Genomic DNA, 19,109 nt, shown 5'->3' with positions numbered 1-19,109 from the left:
ATTCAAACGAAATTCAATAGCTTCTCCTGTTTGAGCCACTGGTCTCACCAGGAAAACAAAAATAGTAAACACAGCTTTTCTTTGTGGGGGATGGAACAGAAATGCAGTTGATCAGGGTGTGGAGATTGGGAAAGAGGATGAGAGGAAAAATGTCTGCAGCAGAATCTTCACAATGGACTATTTAACAATTATGACAAAATCATCCTGAAAGAGCAACAACCATTTTGCTCCACTCGCTTCCAACTTTCTCAGTCCCACAGCTAAAACCAATATCCTTTTCATGTGGAGGTTGTGCAAGTAAGCTAACACATTGCATAGTGAAGTTGCTTGCTAAATGATCGAGAGTCACATGGCATTAAGAATGCAGTATTATTTCACTTCTTCAATTCAGTATAACTATTTTGCCATAGTGACATTTTAATCCAAACAAGGAAACAAATAGCACTGAAGATTTTGCATAGTGGTCAATTATTATTCACAACTTTCAAATTGTTTGTGTTTGCTCTGATTTTCATGAATGTGGTAACTATGCCCATAATATTTAACCAGGGTATTTAGCCTATGCTGACATTTATGTTTCATAAAAGCTTGCTTCCATTTTTCATATAAATCCACCATTGCAAACTTCTTTTCCTTTCTCATGTGCTTATTTAGCTTTCATTTAGATGCAATTCTGCTACTTTCCTCAGTGTAAATGAGGTCAAGGAAGCAACAAGTAACTTCCATTGATAAGATGAGCTTGGAGGACATGATGCTAGATGGATGAAAATTAGAGAAAGAAGAAAGTTCAGAGCAAGTACAGGGGATCAGTGGACTGAAAGGACAAAATTGGTCAGGCAACTGGACAGATGGTCTAAATATTAATTACAAAGACGTAGGTTGATTGGACAATGCCGAGGAGGAGGGTTTAAGGAGGTTCCAGTGGAGAAAAGGCCTCATTATCTTTGCATTCTCTGATAATCCTGGAATAGTGAGTAGTTTTGGCAAAGGTCTGCAGGACCAGATAGTACTTTGTAGTGCAGCTAGGAATGGTGCTAATGGCTAAACCACCATAAAATGTTCAAGCTTGCAATTCTCAAACTTAAGGAAAAGAAGAATGTAGTATCAGGTGAATAATCAGGGCAATAAAAGAAAGTAATTAAAATGACAAGTGCATTAAAGGTGAGAGCAAAACTGACCAGATTGGGAGCTGCAGAAACGAGTGAAAAGCCAAGAGGCAATTGAATATATAGCTCTAAGTGCCTTAGAGTAAAACTTTTCTCAATATAAAAGCAGCAGAGTTGAGGGAGAAGAGAGATTTATGTGAAGAGTAATACAAGGAATTGACAAGAGACATCCTTAAAGAAAAAGACAACAAAAACAACAGGCCACTTGATTTGATGAGAGGTGGCTGCTTCTGGGACACAAAGGGAGAACAGAAAATCAGTGAACATAAGAGGACAGCAAATGCAATGAGCTAAACAGAAGGCGAATCCATCAAGGATAAGAAACTGCTTGCTGCAGAGGCTTAGATTTGGAAGTAATCTTGGTTAGAAAACTTGCTGCGGTATGGAGTGGCACAGAATGATATTTTAAAGGACAGAGAGGGAGAACAAGATGAAAGATAAAAGAAAATGCTTGAAGCCCAAGGGTGATTTATTAATAAGAACTATACTGTCACTACAGGGGGTTGACCAGGGCGAATGATGGTCAGTATAAAACAGTCTTCAAGTTTCCATCGCGACTTTGATGTTGACACAATTAGCCACATTTACATACTTTTATTACCTTCTCAATCAAGCAACCTCTTGGCCTTTTCGAAAAAAAGAGCTTTATCAAATTCAGTTCTTTTTGATGTTTATAATCTCCCAGTTCTGCTCCCAACCCATTGAAACTACAGCTTCATCAATGCACCTCATCACATGCACAGTATTCCAAGTACAGTCTAACCAAGGTTTTATACAAGTTATCTTTAAATCCCCTAACTATTGACTTATAAATGAATATAATTGCTTTCTTTTTTGTTAAGGTGGCTTTGTTAACTTTAATCTCTACTTTTGCTCTAGATCTCTTTGTTCCTCCACCCTGTTCATATTATCCAAACAATATGCAGCTTCATTATTTATTCTACCCAAAATGTACCACCTCACCCTTAACTACATTGAAATTGATTTGCCAAATACGTGCTATTCTGCAAGTTTATTCAGATTTTATATGCTGCCATGTTTTTCACTTGTATTTGGAGTCATCTGCAAATACTGAAACTGTACTGCATATTCCAGAGTCAAAACTGTCAGTGCGAAGTTTGAGCAACAAAATAACCTGTTTGTTTACTAATTACAAACTTCTGTAATGCTTTTATTTACACGATAATGATTTAGCCAAACTATATTATTCTTGCATTTAATAGTTATGTGCATTAACCAACACGATATTTATTACAAATACATACTTGGTATGTCAAACGTACTATAAGGGTGATTCATTATTTAAAAATGGCTTTACACTGTAAAGAAACAAGCATGTTAACATCGCAACCTGGTTACTGCTATTTTTTTCTTAACAGGTCAACTTGTCAGTGTTTGAACACTACTTTGAAAGATTAAAAGACAGCCTGGTTACTGCTATTCTTAGTTACTTACAAACAAATGAGTTTGTCAGTCAACAAACACTACTTTTAGCGTTGTGGTTCTGTTCGCCGAGCTGGGAATTTGTGTTGCAGACATTTCGTTCCCTATCTAGGTGACATCCTCAGCGCTTGGGAGCCTCATGTGAAGTGCTTCTGTGATGTTTCCTCTGGCATTTATAGTGGTATGTCCACTATAAATGCTGGATGAAACATCACAGAAGTGCTTCACAGTAGGCTCCCAAGCACTGAGGATGTCACCTAGATAGGGGACGAAACGTCTGCAACACAAATTCCCAGCTCGGCAAACAGAACCACAACAACGAGCACCCGAGCTACAAATCTTCTCACAAACTTTGAACGACTTTTAATCTTCTAAAGATATGTCAAAAAAATCAGAAAGCTTCTAAAATAAACAAAAGGCAATCTACTGCACTTGAGCAAATTAATGTTTTCATTCAAGAGCATATATATAAAGTATACAGTAACCATTGTAAAACTGTCAGAATCACTTGGACATATATTCAAAATAAACATTTTTTTCTCAAGAGCTACCTTTGTTAAGGGAGAAGTATTTTGATTTTGCTTTACTTGACCAACCACTGACTGAACCTATATGTTCCTTACCTATATGTGGCTGCTGGGCTGCTGCCAATGCGTACTGTTGCTGTTGGGCTGCAGTTAGCTGTTGTACTGACATTGCATTTTGCCGTTGGAAGAGCTGCAATGCACAATTATAAACAATGTACAGATCCACAGCAAAACACACCAACATTTTCTCCCACTGCTTCTTCAAGAATTGCATGCACCTGAACCACAGTAGAAGGAAGTGCGAAACCACCAATCCAAAAACACACCACATTGCAAGCATCTAATGAAATAGCACTGGAATATAGTTGAATAGAAAAGTTCAAGCTGGTAGCATTACAGGAACAGTTCAGCAAGGGCGAAACATGGTGAGCTTGTCAGTATTTAATAAATGGCAAGACAGGTGAGAAAGAGGAGAAGTCTTAGCTTTATTATAGCTCAATCATAGTAGGACTGCAGTTATTCATTTGAAAGTATGAGAGTGGATGACTTTCAGAAACAGATTTTGACAGTTTCTACTTTTATCTACTTTCTCTGAATTTTTAAAAGTCAGTGCTAAACTTAATACTTAACAAATTTAATGTGAAGAATTATATTGTACAAAAAAAATCAGTTCCAGATGATTCCCCTGTTCCCACATTCTAATGCTCAATTACTCTTTTCTTCTGCCAAACTCCATTTAAAGTTCAAAAACATTTTAAGGTAATAATTCTAATTCACATGGTTCAAGGTGAAGGTTGTCAAGAGTTAATTCATATGCTGAATATGTAGTCAAAAGGTGAGGTTTTGCCAAGTGGAGGAGTTCCCATCACAGGAGTGGCTTTCAAGTGACCGACATGCACGGGCAAAGCTGAAAGATTTGCCTCATGATAGTGACAGAAAGCAATTAAGATGCTGAAAATGGGAAGACAGCCAAAGCTGAGGCAGCAGGGACAACATTTTAAAACACTCTTGGAAGAATGAGCAATAAATACATTTTTAAATGGACCAAGCAAGCAGGGTGTGCAGTCAGGCCACTGCCGATTCATTAGTGGTAAACATTTCCAGCATGTTACCATGCTGCCCCACCTCTGCCCCTGCAACTCTGGCAGGTAATATTTTTCCCATGGATTCACAAGATAAAGGAATATGCTTTCAGAAAACAGCTCTGCACAATTATTATTGTTTTAAATTTATTTTTAAAATCAGTAACATTATCTTATTTCCTTTTAACAACTGAGGTTCCTTATCATGGAAAAATAATTTTCAAATATTGGATAAGAATGTCATTTGTTTCGTCCTTTACCTAAATCAAAATGCTTATTTTGTGACTTAGTCAATTGCAACTCCAAAATAACAACTGCCAGATCATGTTTGAAGCAAACGTTGAAGCAATCCCTGAAAGTTACTGTGAGGTAAACATAATCAAGAAACAGTATCGCCAACATATATAATTTATAAAACCTTCAAACAGTACTTTTGTCACTATCCTGAAATGAAATTTATATCAAGGTTGCATCAAGGATATGTCAAACAACAGTAATTTTAAAGGGAAAAAACCAAACATGAAAACAAAACTTAAAATGTTGTAAATGTAGAAAACCTGAAAGGAAGAGGAAATTGGTGAAAAATGTCTCTCAAGTTTATCTGTAAAGAGGAATGGCAGTGTTTTGTGTTAACCCACTAAATTTTGATAACAGGTTACATCTTAAATGTCATTCAATATTATAATTTTACAGATAAGCTTGCTGTGGCTTTTTCTGCTTGAGTCATGCTAAACCAGTTGGTTTAGTGTTTTTTTTTGTAAGCTATAACAATTATTCTTGTGTGCAACTTAAATATTTTTTAAAATGTGTTTATGTCATGTGGGTGTTGCTGGTCAGGTCAGCATGTCTTGTCCATCCCTAACTGCCCAGAGGGCAGTTAAGAGTTAACCAGTTAACCAGTCCAGTGACTTTACTACTATGCCACCACCTCCATAAAGTATAGAAGTTAGTACTTGAAACTTAGTTTCTCTTTGCTTGTATTCTCCATTTATATAGAAGCAATGTTGATGACAAATGTTGGCCTAACCAGTCATGATCATATACACAATAAAAAAAAAGTATTTTACAGTCAAGTAATTGAAATAGCTTGGTCTACAATTACTGGATATACTATTTAAACTGGGGAACTTTGCAAGATGAAGTCCTAAATTGATTTCAGGAACAAAGAACAAAATGATAAAGACTGAATATGCTTACATAAAAGGGGTACAAATCAGAAAATATTGTGACTGCATAGCAGGAAAATATGCAACACATCAAAAAGTATTGTGAAGTGTTCATGAACAAAAATAATTTCATGAACAATACAATTTCTAAGTCATGGACAACCCCACTTTTTGCAAACTAAATTAATTCCCACATGAAAATTCAAACTCTATGAAAAATAGTTAATCATTGGTAAGGGATCAACTACAAGAGCTACTGAAGATACTGGCAACATGAAATAAAAACTATTAATTAACCTGGACATATTTGTCAAATGTGAACCAAAGCCAAAAAACCGATTGAAATTGAACATGCAAAAACATGAAGCCTCCACACATTAGGTAAACTGCACCTTTCAAGAATATTAGCTGTAAGTGCATTGTTCTAGTCTGAGGGACAGAGCACAAACTGGACATCACGAAAGAACAAAACTGTCAACAGCATTAGAGTTGTTTTGCTTTTAATTTTATGATTAATGTATGAATTATAATATGGGAGATCATCTAACCAATGTATGAACACTCTTAACAAATAACCCAATGAATCTCATTCCCATGCTCTTACCCCATCCCCCGAAAATGTCTCCCTTCAAGTGGTTGTCCACATCTTCTCTGAAAGTTAACTCTTAATGTTTCCACTATCACTCCAAGATCACAACTTACTGCATAAAACTGTGTCCTCACATCACATCTGATTCTCTAACCAATCTGCCTAAATCTGGATCCTCTGACCTCCTGTCACTGAGGGGTGTGTGTGTGTGTGTGTGTGTGTGCGGGAGGAAGGCGGGGGGGGGGGGGGGGGGGGGGGGGGGGACACTCTTATTAGACCCAATTCATGATTCTGCCATCAAATCTCCTCTTAGCTGTCTCCACTATCAGGAGACTGCCACTCCTTTCTCCAGTCAGCCACATAAATAAAGGTCCCTAATATCAGACCAGCCAATAACTTTTACTCTGACAACCTTCCTTGTGGTGATTAATTATTTAATATCTACTTGAAAGCGTGCCTATATTTACAAACTCTGATGATGCTGCAGGTGTTGATCAACTGAATTAAGTACTAACTGCAAGAAAGCCCAATATTAGATCTACACAGCTGCTTTCACCTACACTGACACAAAAGCATTTTTTTTTTCAATTTTGAACTAAAAATCACTGCGATTGATGACAATACAAAACCATACTATAACCTGAAGGCGGTCTGGCCACACAAACATTTTGATAGGGACCTCCTTTGTATAAAAGCTTTTGAAATAAAATGCTATTTTTTCTATTCGCCATTGCTTTGTACAGCACTCCATCCAGTTTATTTTATGCAGCTTACTCCACCATATCTCACCAGTATCATTGTCAGTGCAAGTTTTCAAACTCTTACCTTTATATAGTAAGATAAACCTTAAGTGGTATGATTACTTCTTACTCTACCCATGTACGCATAATGCATTTGCTTTCATAGCTTACACTATTTACACATAATTAGATGACTTGTCTTGAGAAATGACACCATAAGTCAACATTTAAAATTTGGTCAAAGAGAAACAATCCTTCTTTTTGCTGAATCTTAATCAGTGATACATCAGTGATATCTTTTTGTTAAATTTGCCAATACTCAAAGACACTTTTCACTTCCCTGCCCAGACTGCAAAACCTGAAGTGTGACAGATGAAACGATGAAGGATCAAGACTTTACAAGGCAAAACCCGATTTATTCTTGAGGAAGGAATGCACCAAATGAAAAATGCAGTTTGATGATAAACTATGCAATTGCAAGTAAGCAGTATTGGTTTTCTGCCAAATTTTCTCAACTGATTGACTTGGCAGTGTTTTGCATCTCTCTTGACCAATCTTGAAGGAAAGATTAAGCAGCAATTAGTTTATGCCAAATTTCCTTAAATGATTGGCAAAGGGAGAAGTCAAACTGTGTCAATAACCATCCAAGAAAGGAATAAAAATAAAATCAAGAGCAGCTGTGCTATTCCTAGCATAAAAAGGAAGATAAACATATATTGTAGATGGGTTGCTATAAATCTCATCATTCTTAAATTGTTTATGATTGACAAGGAAAAGAACAAAAGAACGTTTTACTTGATCTCCATTTCTGCCAATTTTGGTTAAGGTATGGCTTTTGAAAGAAGTGACCTCATCTAGACTCGAAACGTTAGCTTGCTCTCCATGGATGCTTCCTGACCCATTGTGATTTCCAGCATCTTTTGTTTTCAGGACAAAAAGATAATTTATTGCAATGCATCAAGGAATTGATTGCAGGCCAAGTTAAGACAAGATACAATTTAAATGCTTTTTTCTTTTGCAAGTTAAAATATAAAAATAACAAACTCAATAAAAACTGAAGTACATTTTTTAAAAAAAAACTCAATATTGCATTCTGTCAATAACACAGCTCTGGAATATGGTCTAGTGGCATTTTCCTATGTACAAGGCGAGAAATGCCACTTGTCAATTTCTTAGCAAGAGGGCAAGTACTCACCATATGGCTCAACCAAGGAATGTAGTACACCTATGGAGCTGGAAGAATTTCAAATGATGATAATGTTTCTGATTCAAATTAGGTTCTTGGAAGTCTGACAAAATTTAATATCCCGGTTAAATATTTGGTCATTTTTGAGCAGAGAAGTGGGTGGGAAAAGAGGCACCAAACTTCAGAACTGATGAAAATCTTTAAATAGCAAGAAACTTTGCTTTATTTAAATCTATGTGATTAGCTGTAGCACCAGTCTTTAGCAGGCTGTCGCAAAGGTTTTGCGCCTCAGAATATTTTAATTCATTTTTCAATTGTTCAATTCTGCGCATGATGCTTAATTTCACAGGAAAGCAAACACCAAATCACTCATCTATAAGGACTAACCTGATGCTGGGAGCTGTAGTCAAAAAGACCTACAGCAGCTGATGAGTCCATGGATACTTGATTGCCCGAATAGTCAAACTGTAAGTGATTTAGGCTAACTGCAGCCTCAATGGTGTCTAAAGTCTGAGAGTCAGAATTATGAAACTCTTCTCCAGGTGGTTTACTTGCTGTGGCATTGGCCAATTGGCCTAAACCTTCTGAAGTGTTCTGGTTAGGACCCAGGCGTTCAGCCACTTCAGTGGGAGAGGCTTGACGGCTTCCAGGAGTTCGGCTGTGCAGCATAAAAATACAGATGTGGGTTTATAGCTTTTTGTTAAATGCAGCACACGTGTGCGCATACATACACTTCTCAACATAATCTTTTAAAAAGTAGTCAACAATAAGAATTACAGAATTTCCTTACAATATTATTTAATGGTCATGGTGTCAATACTTCGACAACAGATAAACATCATTTCAAATGTTTTTGGACATAAAAGGGGTTTCCATGTGTTTTCAATTTACCTGGTCAAATCCAAATTAGGAATGTATAACTGCTAAGTTAGCTCGCTGAGCTTGAAGGTTTGTTTTCAGACGTTTCGTCACCATACTACGTAACATTTCAGAGTCTCCGGTGGAACACGAGTGGTCGGTCCCGCCTCTCTATTTATAGGTCTTGGTTTCTTAAGGTGGGTGATGTCATTTCTGGTATTTCCCCCCCCCCCTCCCAAGGCAAGGTAGATAGGATCTAAATCAATGTGTATATTGATGGAGTTCTGGTTGGAATGCTATGCTTCTAAGAATTCTCGTGCATGTCTTTGTTTCACCAGTCCTGGGATGTGTGTGCTGTCCCAGTCAAACTGGTGCCCTTCTTTGTATTTTGTATAGAAACTGGAATGACATCACCAACTTCAAGAAACCAAGACCAAGAATAGAGAGGAGGGACATACCAATGCTTCCCCAGAGACTCTTACTGATGATGTTACCGAGTATGGTCACAGAATGTCTGAAAACAAGCCTTCAAAGCTCAGCGAGCTAACTTACATACTTATCATCAACCTGAGCTCAAAATGCTCTCAAAAATCGCTAATATATAATATAGTCCACAACAACCTGAAGAAGGAGCAGTGCTGTGTAATTTTTAACCTAATATATAACTGCTCTTACTTATTTACAGTGGCAAAGGAACTGACGGAACAAACACACAAACACAGTATTCCTTGCACGATATATTTCACGTATCACGAGTCATGCCCTGACATCAGTAAATCTCAAGTTCAAGGATGATTGGCACACCCAGTCATAGTGGATCAAGACCTAATTCTCTTTCCCTCCTTCTGCCTTCAATCCTCTAAAAGAAAACCTTGTATCCAAGCTAGGAATTTCATTCCTTTGGAAATACTGTGAACCTCATTTGCTACATATTTTCATCCAATCAGAAAAGACCTTGAAGGAAGGTAGACAGGACAGTGGATATTTTGTGCATAGAATTCAATTCATTGAACAGTCTTCATTCATTTGGCTCCAAATTCAGTTATCACCATCATTCAAGAGATCACTAAAGCTTTGTTAAAAATTTCACGTTATCTAGTTATCCAAGAGTAATGCAGTGCTTTCAAATCTTAACAAATTCTCATATCCGTCGGGGAATTCTTTATATCAGCAGCAGTAATCTAGTAACCAATGCAGAGTGCAAATATTGGGCCAGAGTTTTGCCACATCAGAGGGTCTTTCTGTGAAGGAGAAAATAGTGGAAGCAAATGGAAATCCTAACTTATGAACCCAAAAACTGTACTTCCTATTTTCTCAGGGATGGAACTGCAAGCAGGTCATGATCCTTGGAGGCAGCTAGCCATTTAAATAATCAGTTCCTCTATTCACAGAACATAGAACACTACAGTGTAGTACAGGCCCTTCGGCCCTCGATGTTACGCCGACCTGTGGAACCAATCTGAAGCACATCCATCCTATGCTATTCCGTTATCATCCATACGTTTATCCAATGATCATTTAAGCGCCATTAAAGTTGGCAAGTCTACTACTGTTGCAGGCAGGGCGTTCCACACCCCTAATACTGAGTAAAGAAACTAACATCTGTCCTATATCCATCACCCCTCAGTTTAAAGTTTTGTCCCCTAGTGCTAGCCATCACCATCCAAGGAAAAAGGCTCTCACTGTCCAACCTATCTAACCCTCTGATTATCTTATATGTCTCAAGTAAGTCACCTCTCAACCTTCTTCTCTCTAACGAAAACAACCTCATGCCCCTCAGCCTTTTCTCGCAAGACCTTCCCTCCATACCAGGCAACATCTTAGTAAATCACCTCTGAACCCTTTCCAAAGCTTCCACATCCTTTCTATAATGCAGTGACCAGAACTGTATGCAATACTCTAAGCACGGCCGCACTGAGCTATGCACAGCTGCGTGACCTTGTGGCTCCAAAACTCAATCCCTCTAGCAATAAAAGCTAACACACCATATGCCTTCTTAATAACCCCATCAACCTGGGTGGCAACTTTCAGGGATCTAAGTACATGGACACTAAGAACTCTCTGCTCATCCAAGAATCTTACCATTAGCCCAGTACTCTGCATTCCTGTTGCTCCTTCCAAAGTGAATAAACTCGCACTTTTCCGCATTGAACGCCATTTGCCACCTCTCAGCGCAGCTCTGTAGCTTATGTATGTCCCTCTGTAACCTGCAACATCCTTCAGCACTGTCCACAACTCCATCGACCTTAGTGTCATATGCAAATTTACTAACCCATCCCTCCATGCCCTCATCTAGGTCATTTACAAAAATGACAAACAGCAGTAGCCCCAAAACAGATCCTTGCAGTACACCACTAGCAACTGAACTCCAGGATGAACATTTCCCATCAACCACCACCTTCTGTCTTCTTTCAGCTAGCCAACTTCTGATCTAAACCGCCAGATCACCCTCAACCCCATGCCTCTGAATTTTGTGCAACAGCCTACCAAGGGGAACCTTATTGAATACCTTACTGAAATCCATATACACCGCATCAACCACTTTACCCTCATCCACCTGTTTGGTCACCATCTCAAAGAACTCAATAAGGTTGTGAAGCATGACCTACCCTTCACAAAACCATGTTAACTATCCCTAATCAACTTATTCCTCTCTAGATGATTATAAACCTTTTACAACACTTTACCCACAACTGAGGAAAGGCTCACTGCTCTATAATTACCAAGGTTGTCTCTACTCTCCTTCTTGAACAAGGGGACAACATTTGCTATCCTCCAGTCTTCTGGCACCATTCCTGTAGACAATGACATCATAAAGATCAAAGCCAAAGGCTCTGCAATCTCCTCCCTAGCTTCCCAGAGAATGAGGATAAATCCCATCCAGTCCAGAGGAGTTTTCTATTTTCACACTTTCCAGAATTGCGAACACTCCTCGTGAACCGCAATCCTATGTAGTCGAGTAGCTTGTATCTCAGTATTCTCCCAACGAAAAATATTCATTTAGCACTTCCCCTATCTCCTGTGACTCCACACACAACTTCCCACTACTATCCTTGATTGGCCCTAGTCTTTCTCTTAGTCATTCTTTTATTCCTGATATACCTATAGAAAGCTTTATGGTTTGCCTTGGTCATTTCTGCCAATAATTTCTCATGTCCCTTCCTGGCTCTTCTCCGTTCTCTCTTTAGGTCTTTGCTGGCTAACTTGTAACTCTCATGCACCCTAAACTTTCCTAACATAAGCCAACTTCTTCCTCTTGACAAGAGATTCAACTTCTTTAGTAAACCATGAGTCCCTCCCTCGACCTCTTCCTCCTCCTCCCTGCTGTTCCTTGAATAAGCTCCACATTTCAATTGTGCCCACCTCATGTTACTTTTGCTCTAATCCAGAATTAGCTTTGTTATCTTTTCCTCTACATCGCAGGAACTATTCAGAGGCCTATAGAAAACACCCAATAGGGTGACCTCTCTTTTCCGGTTTCCTAATCTCAGCCCATAATACCTCAAATGTCCTCTCTGTCACTGCAATACTGTCCTTGACTAACAATGCCACACCTCCCCCTCTTTTACTATCTTCTCTGTTCTTACTGAAACATCTAAATCCCAGAACCTGTAATAACCATTCCTATCCTATTGTGGTCTCTGAAATGGCCACAATATAGAAGTCCCAGCTACAAACCCATGCTGCAAGTTCACCCACCTTATTCCAGATACTCCTGGCATTGAAGTAGACACATTTCAAATCACGTTCCTGCTTGCCGGTGAACTCTTGCAATCTTGAAATCTCATTTCTGACCTCACTACTCTCAACCTTCTGGACACTGGAACTACAATTTCAGTTCCCACCCCCCCCCCCCCACTTTTCTGTTTCTCAAGAGTAATAATAAGCGTGCGTGGAATATGCCTAAATGCATTGTTGTCAAGCTCATTATCAGCAATCAACAGTCAAAAGCACCTATCAAAACTGTCAAAGGATCTTTATAGAATCAAGCCATCAGAAGTATCAAGACATTTAAGAGTACTATTCTTTGAATATTTGAAAACCGGAAATCTGGAATGTTAAAAAGGACTGCCTGCTATCTAAATCTGTCAGGTGACATAAGCCTGAGGATTTCCATTACTTCATCTCTGCAGCGCGACAGGTTTCACAATCAACCATTAACACAGTGGTCTACCTTTCATTCAGTTTAATTGACAGCTAAAAGCAATGAGGACTCTGATGTGGGACTATAAATTCCAAGGTTTGTTGCGCTTGAAGGAATGTTAGTCATAAAACATTTACATGCTGAAGAGATGTAAATATAGTAAAGAGTTTTTTTTAATGCGGACATGCTTCACAACAGTGAATGCGTATAATTAGAACTTTGTGTCATCTCATCTCAGCATGGGATCCTGTGGTCTTTCCATGTGTATATGACACATGCTGGGTGAGCTGACATGGTATTGCAAGAACCAAGGGTAGTGGGTGGAGGGAATGGATAAGCGAGGGTGGTCATAAAGTTGATATGGCAACAATAAGAGGCCAGGTGGTGAGCAGTGACCATGGGGTGCCATGAATGGGGCATAGGGAGTGCGTGGAGAGTGAAGGCTGGAGGGATCTTCCATATTTTGATTTTAACCATCATATTCTCAACAGTGTCTGATACCAGAGACAAGCTGTCCATCCTGTCTGTCTCTGAACTTTACAGCTCAATAGTCCTTCTGAGATTATCCTAACTCTTCATCTAACCAGGGACTAACCCAAAGCAAAAATGAGAAGTGCGAGCAGCTACTTTTGAAGGTTAGTTTCATGGAACCAAAATTCTGCCAACTCTGCACCCCTTACTTGGAATGAAATTCCTGGCCCCAGTGCTTTCTATTGCACCTTCATGACAAAGGTGTCAATGCACAGATTATTAGAACATAACTCAAATCTATTTCTGATTTAGACATGGCAGAGAATAATAATAAAAAAAATTATCCTGTTATCAGGGCATTTATCAGGTACTTTAGAATTAATTCCTGCATTGCACCTTTTATTTTTCTTTAAGCTAACTAGTACCACAAACAGTAGCATGGTTTAGATCTGAAGCAGTCATTCAGTAGTTACAGCTCTTATTATTTGGGTTAGGAGACCAAACTTCTGATATTAAACTTAAAGCAGTGCCTAACTAAATTTTCACCATCATTTACTCCAAATTGGGTCACATTGGCAGCTGAGTAGTCTGACAATAAGAGCTCAACATTTATACATACTGCTGTGATTCAATAAATTCAGATAAATATTTTCCATAGCCTTGATATCATACCAGGACAATGAATTTACTGTTCAAGAGACATTACCTCAATTAAATCAAGGGCAATTAATCTTTCCCTATAGTCTTCCCTCATAATTAAATTAAATGGAAGGGAATGTCAAAAGTTTCCCATGTAACTTTATGCTAATTGAAAGTGCTATTTAATGGTTCCCTACTTTACAACGCACAGGGTTTGCACATTTTCATTTTTCATTAGCAAAGCAGTTATTTTCCAGACATTCCCACTCTCAAAGACTATGTCCACACTTATATGCTCAAATGCATCATTCCCTTAGTTCAGAATATCTTGCAGTGCAATGCTGAATTCTTTGTAGGCTTTTCTTTTCCAATTTCCCCTAAACCCATCAGAAAACCATCAATTATATAAGAAAGGTAGCAATTAGAGCTAGACAACTGTTCAGTAAGAATACAAGTTTCAAAACACAGACTTGTCAGAACAATTATTCAATGACCAACACATCAAACTTAAGGTGTATGTACTATGGCAATAAAACAAAATTATTTTAAATCTTAAGCCCAAAAATGGCATTATTATTTACAAATCAAGATGGTTAAGTTTTGTAACAGAAGATAAAAATTATTAATGGCAATATAACTTGATATCGCCTCAAAGTAGCAAGTGAGCATGCCCTTTGGAAAGGCAGACCTGATTTAAATAATGGATGGGAATAAGCCAAAACCCTTAATTTTCCCAAAGGCAATTATCTAATGATGGCACAGAGATTCTTACAATTAGCACTAAAGCTGGGAAATGTAGACACTTAGTTTATAATGAACTGAATTGTTCGCATGAAAAATATTGCTGTTTGAATTTTCAGAATTTCTTTTGCTACCACGTGACTTTGCCTATCTAGAATTTAAGGAGAAAGTGAAGACTGCAGGTGCTGGAGGTCAGAGCTGAAAATGTGTTGCTGGAAAAGCGCAGCAGGTCAGGCAGCATCCAAGGAGCAGGAGAATCGACGTTTCGGGCATGAGCCCTTCTTCAGGGATTCCTGAAGAAGGGCTCATGTCCGAAACGTCGATTCTCCTGCTCCTTGGATGCTGCCTGACCTGCTGCACCTATCTAGACCTTAACTCAAATTTTCCATGCCAGCAGCTGATTTTGAAACTTTAAAAAGCTCCAAATGTAGACAACAGTTTGAATAGCTGGACCACAATGACAACTTTGCCTTGGGGAGGTAATCTCAAAGTCACTTTTATACAAACCTTAATGAATCCTCCAGAGTACAATTACTATAAAGCCTGGAAACAAACTGGTGTTTTGTTGGACCATAGTTGTCATTTTATTTCGGAAAGTAAATCTAGCAATTTAGCAATCTTCACAAAATTTACAAATACCAAAATAAGGCACTTACTTGAAGTCCTTGCAGTCTGCATCTATTCCATTCTGCAAAACTAGCCCATTAGCTTTGGAAATATCATCATCTCCTTGTTTCAGATCTCTATTTTTATCTTCCTCGAATGGTGATGATTTCCCTTTCTGATCAGCCTTCTCATTCTCATCAGTCTCAGTGTCTCCCGCACCCTAATGAAACAAAGCCACTAAGGCAGATATACTAAACAAATAAACTATTCAGTATCCTCAATATCAATGCACCAATATTTCTATTAACTGCATTATTCTATATACAAGTTTCTAATATATTTAAAAGTGCCTAATAGAAATGCCTGTATCAAGTGTTTGTATTTAATCTCAAAAACTTGGAGTATAACATATAACTAGTAAATGAACTATACAGATCAGCATAGACCAGGTTCAATCCTCAGTCTATGCTGGCCTAGATTTCAGCTGAGAACAATAACAGGTACACTTATAATGGCCTCTATCAACTTTGCTTAAAGCTAGGTAGAGTATCTCTTCACAATCAAACCACTCTTCCAGAAAATCTGCATGGAAATACTGAGAATCAGTACCATTCTCATTTCGTTTCATTTGATGCTACCTTTATACTTTCATATCTACTTACCATATCTTTCCTCGCTATCTTGGAAAAGGATCACTTTTGAAATGTTTTAATGGTCTTCACAAGTTACCCATTCCTTTACTTGAGAAGTGCCTTGTCTTTGCCAACAGCCCATGGTGGTGCAAGCAGCATATCATCATGGAGAGAGGACTGGTTAATTAATTCAAGAGTTGGGATTAGGGAAGCATTTTCAGGATGGCAACCAAAACTAATGTCATGCCATAGGAATTAGTGCTGGGAGCAGAATTATTTCATATGGAGAAAGTAAATTTATTGTCAAGCTTGTGGAGAATGTATGAGGTGGGAAGGCAAGAAGGCTATAGAAGGATACAGACAGGCTAATCAAGTGGGCATAAACTTGGCAGCTGGATTGTAATGCTTAAAAATGTCAGGTTATGCACTTTGGCAAGAAGAATTGAAGAACTGAATATTATTTAAGTAGGGAAACACCACAGAAAGCTCCAGCACATAGGGAATTGGGGCCCTGTTGCTTTAATCATAAAAAGGTTCAGCAGATAATAAAAATGGCAATTTCAAAGGGAATTGAGCATAAAATTTGGAATGTCTTGCTAAAACTATACTATAAGAACACAGATTAGCCCATTCAGCCCATCAAGTCTGTTCCACCATTCAATCACAGCTAACAAGATTTTCAACCCCATTCTCCCACTTTCGTCCCGCAACTCTTGATCCCCTTGATACTCAAGAACCTACCTATCTCAGTCTTAAGTATATTCAATGACCTGGCCTCCACAGCCTTCTGTGGGAATGATTTTCATAGATTCACCATTCCCTGGTTGAAGAACCATACTCCTTACTCCATTCTAAAAGGTGTTCCTTTCACTCTAAGGCTGTGCCTGCGGGTCCTAGTCTCTCCTAACAATGGAAACATCTTCCCACATCTACTCTGTCCAGGCCATTCAGTATTCTGTATGTTTCAATTAGATTCCCCTCATCCTTCTAAACTCAGAATATAAATCCAGAGTCCTCAAACATTCCTTTTCATTCTTAGGATCATCCTTGGAAAACTCTTTTGAAGACACTGCAGGGCAAATAATCCTGAGATAATGGGCCCAAAATTGAGCGCAATACTCCAAATACAAGATACAAGTTGGACATTTCCTGGAATACTGTGCAGTTTTGGTCCCCTTACAGAAAGAATAATACACTGAAAGCAGTGCACAGAAAGTTCACTAGGTTGATCTTGGCAACTTAGAGATTTAATTTGGGGAAAGGTTGAGTAAGTTGAACATTGAATGAGAGGAGACCATACAGTCATAGAGATGTACAACAGAGAAACAGACCCTTCGGTCCAATTCGTCCATGCCAACCAAATATCCCAACCCAATGTCATCCCACTTGCCAGCGCCTGGCCCATATCCCTCCAAACAATTTCGAATCATATACCCATCCAGATGCATTTTAAATGTTGCAATTGTACTAGCCTCCACCACTTCCTCTGGTAACTCATTCCATACACGTACCACACTATGCATGAACATATAAGATTCTTAGCAGGTGCTCCCTTGTGGGGGAGTGTGGGAGAGGGTTATAATCTCAGAGAAAGGAGTTGCTCATTTAAGACAGAAATGAGGATGAATTTCTCTCAAAGTTTGGAGATTTCATCGAATTCTTTATACAGAGGGCCGTCAGGACAGGGTTGTTAAGTATAGTCAAACCTCAGTAGACAGATTTCTATTAAGGGAATTAGGATTATGGGAACTGATAGGAGAATGGAGTTGAATAGTATCAAATCAGCCACAGTTATTGAACGGTACAGTGGGACTCAACGGGCTGAATGTTCCTATGTTGTTTGGTCATTAATTCTGCTTTTGTTCCCCCAGTTTTTCATTTATGGTGTTTTATGCAAGCCTTTTGTGCTTTGTCTTTTATTTTGTATATAGTTTTCTTTCATGTTTTTCATTCATGTTGTTATTCCAAAGTGCTTTACAGCAAGAAGGAAAAGGAAAAAGACAATGAAAGCTGCAGTGGAGACGGGGGGGGGAGGGGCGGAGGAGGAGAATGAGAGAGAGCGAACCTGTTCACTATTTTCCGAAATGTCTCGTTTCTGAATACATACACACAGCTGTGCCAATGATGCACATTATGGACTGATTCATTGAAACATATCGTCAGTCACGTGGTTCTAAGTGAACTGAGGTTCCGTTAGTAACTTGTTATTCTGTCCCTCAGGCAAATAGCCATTCTCCACATATGATCCTAAACAGTTGAAGGGGGAGGATTATGCTTGACCAGAAACTACACTTTCAGCCAGGTAATGATTAGAAGAAGAAACAAGGTGGATTTCCTGTTGCCTTATATTGACATGGCGCTAATTGCATTATCCCAGCTCCTTCTCAGCTTTGAAGAACAACCAATCACCAAAGGAGTCAAATTCTGATCTTGAAATCAATAGGAAACTGGTGGCAGAAAGCAGTACACTGATGCTTTTAGATTCACATCTATGCTGCCAGTCTCCTAAACAGAGCACTTCAAACTAGTAAAATGTACTTTTGATGCTGAATTAGGAAATTTGTCATGTATACAGCAGACCACACTTTGAATATATTTCCAGTTAAAGGACTAACCCAAAACATATTCACTGAATGCACTCTTTCCAACTAGTATTCTTTACACCACCTTTAGTTATTTTTAAAATGCTATATTTAAGGTACCAAAAGCTAAATTTTTTACTCTCTCAGTACTTGATCCTTGCAGGTTGCCTATATGGTGAGTTGCTATGTGACAATACAATAAAATGATATAGGGAACACCATTATCAGCAGCTCCATTTATACACCAGACTCAGCAGAAATGAATATTCTGAGGCTAGCATACTTTTTTCCACTTAGTACTTCGCATTTATTGCCAGTAAAATATTGTCTATTTTTAAGAGTTTTGGAGTTCAAATTAAAGCCTGAAACATCTAAAGAATTATTTTGAGAATTAAAATCAAAAATGTAAATCCACAAAAATCCTGAAACTACAGGAGGCAATTTTTAATAATGTATACCTTTAGATCACTCAAGGAGACTTATTTACATTTTTCTGCTATATAACAGAAAACATATTGTGCATTATGTCTCTGTTTT

The 19,109-nt window shown here is 38.4% G+C and overlaps 1 protein-coding gene across 12 annotated transcripts in view; it reads right to left on the bottom strand.

Moving 5' to 3' along the window:
• Positions 1-19,109, bottom strand: part of LOC140466738 (pumilio homolog 2-like) — a 127,734-nt gene that overhangs the window by 48,022 nt on the left and 60,603 nt on the right. For 6 of the 12 annotated variants that reach the window (XM_072562281.1, XM_072562302.1, XM_072562291.1 and 3 more), the window contains 3 exons: positions 15,409-15,578; positions 8,287-8,566; positions 3,233-3,326 (listed from right to left, as the gene is read on the bottom strand). In XM_072562281.1, the coding sequence (XP_072418382.1) occupies positions 3,233-3,326; positions 8,287-8,566; positions 15,409-15,578 (544 nt within the window). The remainder of the gene's footprint in view (positions 1-3,232; positions 3,327-8,286; positions 8,567-15,408; positions 15,579-19,109) is intronic. The other 6 variants (XM_072562309.1, XM_072562329.1, XM_072562319.1 and 3 more) reach the window with 2 other exon arrangements.

This window comes from Chiloscyllium punctatum, chromosome 3 (genome assembly GCF_047496795.1).
Source record: "Chiloscyllium punctatum isolate Juve2018m chromosome 3, sChiPun1.3, whole genome shotgun sequence".
NCBI lineage: Eukaryota > Metazoa > Chordata > Chondrichthyes > Orectolobiformes > Hemiscylliidae > Chiloscyllium > Chiloscyllium punctatum.
This window is presented reverse-complemented; position numbering and strand designations above follow the sequence as displayed.